Source organism: Microcebus murinus, chromosome 18 (genome assembly GCF_040939455.1).
Source record: "Microcebus murinus isolate Inina chromosome 18, M.murinus_Inina_mat1.0, whole genome shotgun sequence".
NCBI classification, from domain to species: Eukaryota; Metazoa; Chordata; class Mammalia; order Primates; family Cheirogaleidae; genus Microcebus; species Microcebus murinus.
This window is the reverse complement of record NC_134121.1, coordinates 57,245,997-57,255,004: the sequence shown is the minus strand read 5'-3', so window position 1 is coordinate 57,255,004 and position 9,008 is coordinate 57,245,997. Positions and strand designations below refer to the sequence as shown.

Here is a 9,008-nt window from a genome sequence, read left to right as displayed (position 1 = left end):
CCGACCGATGCCCCCGACGCCCTCCCCCCGCGGGACTGCGCAGCCGCCGCTCGGGCTCCTTGGCCCATCGATTTTTCTGTTGACTTTGGAAATCTCATTAATCCCTCGTTAATTACCCCGCCAGGGGCCCGGGCCCAGACGGTGCAGCCAATAGCGAAGCTGCTGGACGGGTGGGCGGGGCGAGAGGTGGGGCGCGCGGGCACAGGGTCTGCGGCAGGCGGACAGCTGACCTTCGGGGTGGGGTTGAGTGGGGTGCAGTGTCCTTAGGCCCGCAGTAAAGGTCTTCCGGGGTTCAGGCCTCGCTTTCCGCTGGTGGCCAAGCCGGGAATGGAACCGCCCACCCCCCTATCCGGGGCCTAGGGTCGCTTTTCCCTAGACTCTACCTAGCACCAGGCCTGGATGCGGCCTCGGCCTCGCGGGACCCTCTGTCTCCCTTAAGTCAAACCTGGACTTGGGGCGGAAGAGACCCGGGCGGAGCTCCATTCTTACAGGGCGGGAGGGGTTGCGGGGAGGCAGTCCCCTCAGCCCTCCTCTGCTCCCCCTGCCGCCCCTCAGACCTCCTCACCTCCTTCTGCGGACTGACCGGGTCCAGACACACTTTCCTCTGCAGCCCCCTATGCTGATTTTCCCACGCTTTCCCCCCAAATGCCATCTGCTCCCACCCTGGCCTTGCCCCAGCCCTTCCGCACTTTCTGGCTCTAGCTGGCCACCAATTCCTCCCCTTCTGGCTGTGGAGACCCTTTTCAATGGTTCTGACCCGTCTAACCTTGGCTGTCTCCCTCCCTGCTAAGTCTGTCTTTGCGCTCTGGTTCGGCAGAAGCCCTTAGGGCTTTGGAGAAGCTCTTCAAGGACCCCCAGAAAGGAGGGGAGTAAAGGGAAGCCCAGGCGGTGAGGATCTGAGCCCCCCCCCCAGCTCCTCTTAAACTAGAACCACCCTGTTTATACCCATGTTATAAATTTGGGTTCCTGTAATGTTTTATTTGAGGCGGGAAACAGTTCTGCTTAAAAACAAAGTTTGAAAATTATTGTTCTTAGCAGAAAGGCTCTGGTTTTCTGGAGCCGTGTGACTTTGGGCAAGTCGATTTACCTCTCTGGGCCTCAGTTTCCTTCTTTGTAAAATGTGAACATTAGACTAATCAACGCTTCCTAACCTTTCTCATGTCATGGGACACATAAAAAATATGATTCTATGTGAATGTCACCTGGAGAAAAAGGGAAGAGAAAGGTGGCAGCCTGGGAACTCCACCCAGCTGCTCTCAGCCACCCAGTTACCCACTGAGTCTGTAACTCAGACTTGGCTTACCCACTGAAAAGTTTGGGACCTGAAAATTTCCACGGGCCCTTCCAGCTCTGACCCCCAGGATCCTCTCCTGTAACCATCTCAGATGCGGTGACTGAGACAAGAAGTGGGGGACAGGGGCAAATCACAAGTTTATTGGTTCCTAGCTCCAGACCGTGCACTGGCCAGGCCAAGGGGCTGGGATTAGGGATGGAGCCAGAGCTGGCACTTCCAGATCTCGCCTGGTCCTAGGCTGCTGGGAGAGAGCTCCTTCCACTGGGCTCCTCCTGTCCTGGCTGACGGGTCATGCTGGGGTGCCAGGGCATGTCCTAATTGTGATTTTAAAATGCATCCTGGAAAAATAACTTTGGTGAAAATTCCACTATGGGGCCAGCAGGAAATGGGTGGCGAAGTGGCACCAGCTCAGGTTCATTCCTAGAGCAGGCTCTGAGTGGGCACACAGCTGACCCCCTTCTCCCTGCCCCCAGGTCTCTGCGAGAGGCTTCAGGACAGCACGTAGACCTCCAGCAGGCTGGAGACCGCGTGCATGCGGTAGAAGATGCCGAAAGGCAAGCAGATGTTGACGATGGCTGCCCAGAGGGAATAGCCGTAGAATTCCATCTCCACCGTGCTGCTGAAGTGAGGGCGGGCGCCGAAGGCAGGCAGGATCCACAGCTGTGTGGAGAGAGGGCATGTCGGGAGCTGGCCTGGACTGGTGCCTGTGGGTCATTTCTGTGGGCCTTGCTGGGCCGTGACTGGATGGGGTGCCCATCCGTCTAGCTTGGTGGACAGTGAGGGCTGGGTGTCAGTGAGTGGGCACCTCCGGTGTCTTGGACAGGGCCTGGAACTCTCTAAGGGACCCAGGAAGTGTGCCCAACTGAGCACGCCATCCCCAGGCTAGGGGTCCACCTGTGGTCACCTATCCCAAAACCTTAGCAGGGCCTAAATGTGGGATGCGGGCAGGGGAGAAGAGGTTTCAATAGATGCAGGCATACAAACAGCTAACTCGGCAGCTCTCTCCTAGACAGTTGTGTGCAGTGGGTGGTATTGGCAGAAGACAGGCCCACAGCAGGGAGTTCAGGGTCCAGCCAGAAAGCCACCCCACCCCGGCCCTCCATGAGCCCTGCTCTCTAGTCTCCCCCTATTCCCTGTTCCCTTCCCTGGTCTGGAAGTCGCATTTGTGCTTCTCCTGTGGCTATGAGCTCAGCTGGTTCAAGTGCGGGTATGAAGCAAAGAACGATGGCTTCTAGTTCCCCCGCCCAAGCCCCCACCAAGTCACTGTGTCCTTGGGGACATCACAGCCTGCCTCTGAGTCTGTTTCTGTGCTGTAAAATGACAGAGATGACGATGATGCTATTGGAGGTGATTCAGGTTCCCTCAGCAAGAACAGTCCCCCAGAAGGTGGCTCCCAGCCTACAAGCCAGGCCTGGGTGGAACAGGGGGAGGGGGATGCTGGATGCCAAAGATGGCCCAAGACAGGATCGGGTTTTGAGCCTTGTTGCTTCTTCTGGTAGGTTCAGAGGTGGATGAGCATGCATTTTTTTAAAAAGTGAAATTGACTCTGTTGGAAGGCCCCTGCATGGGGTCCTGCACATCTCTGGGGACCATGAGTGCATGGCGGTGACCTGTAGGATGGCTGATATTCATGGTGGGACTTCACTAAGAATGTAGCTCAGGGCCGTTGGTGCATTTCATGGGGTAGAATTCACTCTGGGGATGTTCCGTATTGGGCTATACTCACAGTAAGTTTGTTTCTACATTAGGAATATTTTTCGATTGGAGCTTATAGCTAAATGGACTGTTTTTATATTGAGCGAAACTTCATTAGAGGTATTTTTTCTACTTGGAATGTACCCACCTGGGTGTATGTTTCTACATCAGAGGTAAGAATAATCCCCTACTGGGGCATTTCTATACTGGGTTGTAGCTACCCCAGGACTGTTTCTCTATTGGGGTGCACCTTCGTTCTGAGTGTTTCTGCCCTGGGGCGTTTGCACAGGGAGTGTGTTGGTATTGGTTGAAGTCTGTTGCTCTTAATAGTTGGCTTTGCTGACTTGTGGGGGAGGGGGCGGCTGCTGTACGTGCCCCTTCCCTGCTGGTGTGCCACTGCACTCTGCTAACAGACCCCGCCTGCACGTAAGTAGGCTGCTATCTGCTACTTCCTGATGCTGCTCCAATTATTCTGAGAAGCAGGCAGGTCACAAGTTCCCGGGAGCAGTCACACCTCCCACCTGGAGGTGAGGGACCCCGCCTTCCACATCAGCTCTCACTCAGCTCCCTCTCACCTCCACCCAGCCCCCACATCAGCGTTCCCTGGGACCCCTCCAGCGCCATCGGCTGCCTAGATGCTGGAACACTGGGACTTCGCTCTCTCTGTGTGCCCTGAGATTGCTGTTGGCCCAGAGGCTGCAGCTGGCCCTGTCTAAACCTGCCCTTTCCCAGAGAGCTGTGAGATTCTCAGGTGGGCTTGGGCAAGACAGAGAAGGCTAAGTGAACCTGCAAGAGCATCCTTCCTTGCCTCCCTTCCCCCTGGCCCACTCCCATCTCCCCCCAGCTACTCACGATGACATTGCAGAGCAGGAGAAACAGAGAAATGTCTTTCAGGCACCGGCGTCTCCAGTGGCCCCTGGGGGCCAAGATGACGGCCACTGCTTCCTGAGGGCCTGCTGAGCTGGGGATAGCCAGCCTGGGGCTGGGTGGACAGGCAGGCAAGGAGTGGAGGGCGTCCTGGTTGGCAAAGATAAGGCCTTGGCAGGGCTCCTTGGGGGGATTATCCTGAGGCTCAGCCTCTGGCGGTCCCCGGTGGAGGCTCTCAATGATGAACACGTTCTGGAAGGTGTGCTGAGCGATCATGAGCAGGGCATGGGCTAGGTCGAGCCCTCCTAGCAGGTCCCTGGGCGTGCCCGCCACCACGGCCACGATGGAGTAGTAGGAGATGGCATACTGGCCCAGGGCAGCACCCATCAGCAGGGCCACGTCCAGGGTGCGTGTGGGGTTCTTATGGTGGTCCATGGCCCGGCGGTCGAAACGGTAGATGACTGAGCCACTCAGGCTGACCAAGGTCATGAGTCCCAGACAGACAATGTTGAAGCTGTAGTAGATGACTAGGGCCTGCTGGGTGTGGCTCTCCTCCCCACTCACCTGGACCTCGTAGGTGATGAAGACAGCCAGCCCCAGCAAAAAGAGCAACAGGCCCAGGATTGGGCCAGCAAAAAAGGTCTCCCGGAAGAAGTTGACCAGGGATGGCATGTGGCCGTGGCTGGGGGTGGAGGCCAGCAGCCTGCCCACGTTCTTCCACATGACGTAGAGCATGGTAGAAGCGAAGAGGCTGTACTCGATGTTGAAGGGGTACAGGTAGAAGTAGCCCTGCTGGAAGACCTGGCAGATGGCTGTGTCGCAAGGGCAGGGGTCTCCTCCGAGTGGGCTGCCCGCCCGCTCTGCTGTGGAGAGAGGGACACAGGGATGGACTGCCCTCCTGTCTTGTCTCCCTGGAGACACCTCACCCCTAGCTGGTGACTTTTGTAAGGGCATGGTCTCTGCCTGCCATATTCACCACTATATCCCAAACACTTCCACAGGACCTGGCATGTTCATTCTGTCTGCAAACAATTATTGAGCACCTACTGTGTGCCAGAGACTGTGGGACACATCAGTGCCCCCCAAAACCCAATCTGAACCACAGAGCTGCCCATGTATCCCCATTCCATGCCTCTAACCTCTCCCCACCCCGGCTGCCTGAGCTTAGAGGGTGGCCCTCTTTGGAACCCCTCAAGTTTAAGCTTCCTTGCAGTTCTCCTCAGCACCTGACTCAGCCCAGAGAGCCAACTGCCGTGCCCAAGTCTCCACTGTGACCCCCTGTCACTTTGGTTGGTTCCACACCGAAAGGAACCTTGACTTGACTCCAGGGTCAAGTCCTTGTAGGGTACCTTGGTCTTGACAAACTCTTTTCATCTTCAGAACTAACCCAGATGGTTTTGCAGGTGAGGAAACTGAGGCTCAGTGAGGCAGAATGGCTTGGAACGTCAGAGCCAATGCAAATCGCCTGGCTTCCACTGCCGAGGCAGGCACCTCCCCAGCAGGTGTCCCCCCAGCTCTGTGGGCCCACCGTGCTAAGCTGCCCATCTCCCCAGGTGGGCTGTAAGCATCCTCAGGAGTCTTCTTTGTGCCAGGCGGGCCTTTATGAGTCCTGCTGGCCTGGGGTCTCCTTGAGGGCTGGGGCCATGCTGTCCATTCCTGGACCCTCCCATGCCGGGGGTGCGTGTGTGTGTGTGTCTTAGTCTCATCTGGTCCTGGCTAGTGGGGGATCTAGAGAGGTTCAGAGAACTAAGGCCAGGGACTGTGGGACCTATTCTTCCTTGTTATAGCATACTCGCTAAAAGCAAGGATGGGTCTGAACGTTAGCACTTCAATTTCAAGCTCTGTGACCTTGGGCAATCTCTCCATGCCTTAATGTCTGCATCTGTAAAATGGGAATATTAACAGTAGCCACCTCCAAGGGAACTTGTGGGGGTTGAATAGTGTTTAAGACACTTAGCACTGTGCGTGACACATACAGCTCAGTGAATTGTCATGATTGTCATCATGATGTGATGATTATTTTTCACCTTTCCCCCTTCCTGGGCCGTCCCACATGATCCCATGCTTGCACCATAGAACTCCCTTACCCTTTTCCCAGCTGGATCCCCCTTGTCCTTTCTTCCTGGAACTTGGGTCCCTTCCTGGTGGGATGGAGATGGGGCAATGGGGCCAGGGCTGCACCCTCCAGTGAGAACATGCCCTGATACTTCCCTCCCAGGTCACCTACACTACACTTCAGACGTGGAGCCTGAAGCAGGGAGAGGCCCCTGGCTTGCGCCTTTGCCTCCATGCCCTCATGAGTGCACAGGAGACTGATGCTGCAGTTCCACAAGGCACCCGGGCGCAGGGGCAGGGTAAGAGGGGACTCACGGGGGTGGCTGGTGTTGCTGAGAGCACTGCTGTAGAGGTGGGCCTGGTGCACGGATTCATCCACGACGGCCGCCATCCAGATGGCCAGGTTGGTGGTGAGTGTGAACATGAGACCACACCTGTTTGGGGGTGGGGTGGGCAAAGAGGCCAGTGACTCTCTGGCTGATCTTGGGTCCCTGGTGAGGTGGAGGGTTGGGGACCTATACTGAGACACGGTGTTGAGAAGTGAGAGAAAGCAGCCAGGCCCTGTGTGAACAGGGAAGTTGAATTTGGAAGGGACACTTATCTTGGCCAGGATGCCACCCAAGAGAGGGCTAGGAGGTATCCAGGGGCTCAGGCCACCGCTGCTCCCTCCTCTAGGGGAAAGGGCACAGCACCGGGTAGTAGAAGTCAGGCTAACAAAGCAAGAAGGCCTTGGCTGAAACTCCACCCAGGGAGCAGGAAGAGGACCCATGCCCCACGTTGGAAACCCTCATCTCTCACGCAAGGTAAGCGCTGGCATGGTGGGCACAGGTGTCGAGCTGCGGTTCTCACCGGGTCAGATCCAGGTGGACGTGAATACAGTCTTTAGCGGAGACCCAGAGAAAGTAAGTCTGTATTGAGAGAGAGTTGTGAGGGTCATTTGCTCCACAGATGGGCAAAACTCCAGAGTGCCCATGTCCATGCTCAGTACTATGTTCTCTCTGGCCCAAGAGCCCTATACTAAGTTACCAAGTTCATTTTAGCTTTACAAAATGAGACAAGGAGCCTTGTCTCTTTCTATCCTATAGTATAGTTTATACAACAAAGTGGTTCTCTGTTCCTTAAATGTTTGCAAAATGTCACCTGTAAAACCCTCTGGTCTTGGTGTGATCTTTTCTGGGGGTGGGACACTTATCTTGGTGAGGATGCCACCCAAGAGGGGGCTGGGGGGTGTCCAGGGGCTCAGGCCACCACTGCTTCCTCCTACTCGATAGGGTCAAGTAGATATTTGACTACTTAGTTATTTCTTTCTGGGACCAAGGCCAATCACAGGCTAGGTCTTGCTCAGGGTAGAAAGAGTCTCTGATGACTTCTCACCTCCCTTTGGCAACATCCCCTGCCAAGCCTCTTCCTCTGTAGCCCTGCAAGCCCTTGATCTCGTCTGGCTGCCAGCGAATCCCTGCTATGGTATTTGTTGATGGGTGGGTATTTATAGTTTCATTTAACGTGAATATTCTTCAAACCCATAAAATGTAAAAGATTAAAACTACATGAATGCCAAAGCCATACATGTGTTGAGTTGTGGCAACGTGGGTGGCCGGGCTGATATTTCAGGGGAGGGTACTATTTGCGTGGTCAGGCTGGGGTCTGTTCTGGTCCCATGTCAGACCAGTCCCATCTCAGCTCAACCAGAAGATCGATGAAAGTATTGTTTATGCAACAACAAAAACAAACTTGTGTGAAAGATCCAAGTGATAGGATACCCTACTTCTTGAACAAATACGGAACACAGAGGCCAAGGCCAACAGAGACACAGCCATGCCTACAGCAGGACGCTGGGCTGACAGTGATGCCCTCTACGGGCACCCAAGGACAGCAAGATTCTAGGAGACAGGGCTGGCTGTCACAACTCACACCTCCTAGGTGTTAACTACTGGCACTGCTTAGGTTGAAATAAGTAGGAGCTCGCATTTGAATATTACTTCATTAAGAAGCGCCTCCACATTTATGGCCTCACATGACTCTCACTTTATCCCTACCCCCCAGTTGACCTAACTGCTCAGGGTGGAAGGCGCTGCAGAGCTCAGGTCTCCTGACCCCCTGCCAAGTGTTGGCTCCTTTCCACCATGCAGGGACACTCCTTCCCCCCACCTGGATGATGACGAAGATAGCCTGGATGAGGGGGTGCAGGATCTTGATGGCTGACTGGCACCCAAAGAAACTGGAGTAGTAGCCGGTCTTGAAGACATCCATGACAAGAGTGCAGATCCCAAACAGCACCAGCCCACCTGGGAACCGGCGAGTGGTGGTGGATCAGAGAGGCAGGACGGAAGGCCTGTAGAGCTGAGCCTGGGCCCTGAGGATGGGGCTGCAGGGGTGGGGGGGTGGTTGCAGGGCTGGCTGGGCCAGCAGGGGGGCGGGAGGATGGATGGATGGACAGGTGGGTGGACAGGTGGAGTGCATGACTGAATGCCTGGATGGGTGGACGTCCTGCTGAGCCCCCTGTCTTTGGGCTGCAAAGATAAGGGCCCTGGCGGGGCTCTCTCAGCAGCTGCTGGTTCCTGCTCTCCCATGACCAGCCGTCTCCAATCCAAGGCAATGGCGGCCCCTCCGTCCCTGTACTGATCCCTCCTCCAAGACCCTCTCCCTCAGCTGTGGCCCACCTCACCCTCAGCCACATCTAGTCCTCCCAAGGGAACTTCTCACCCCTCTACGTGGACGGACGCGCACTCTGCGTTCCTCTAAGAGCCCCAGCCTGCCGCTCCCCGCCCCCACCTCCCCTGGCACCTCGGAGCCAGATGGGGCTGGCGTGCGCGTCCTGGTAGGGCACAGCGTTGGGGCAGCGGGCCGTGCGCAGGAGGTAGAAGAGGATCCAGAGCGTGGCCAGCAGCATCATGGCCGTGAGCAGCGCGAACACGTCGGTGTCGTACACCGCCACCTTGTTGAAGGCTCCTCCGCTGATGAGCGTGCAGGCGAAGAGCAGCACGTTCATGGCCAGGAGCACGGACAGCAGGCGGCCGCCCTTCTTCCACACCTCGCTGGGTTCCGCCCGTGGCGCTGGCGGGCTCTCCTTGGGGCCCGAGGCCAGCTCCTCGGACAT

The 9,008-nt window shown here is 56.3% G+C and overlaps 1 protein-coding gene across 1 annotated transcript; it reads right to left on the bottom strand.

Moving 5' to 3' along the window:
• Window positions 1-1,783: 1,783 nt before the first annotated feature.
• OTOP2 (otopetrin 2) lies at window positions 1,784-9,008 on the bottom strand. Its single transcript, XM_075993970.1, has 7 exons — window positions 8,696-9,008; window positions 8,060-8,196; window positions 6,761-6,819; window positions 6,227-6,345; window positions 5,451-5,465; window positions 3,842-4,716; window positions 1,784-1,954 (listed from the first exon to the last, which is right to left on the bottom strand). Exons 1-7 carry the CDS (start codon window positions 9,006-9,008, stop codon window positions 1,784-1,786), a joined length of 1,689 nt encoding a protein of 562 aa, XP_075850085.1.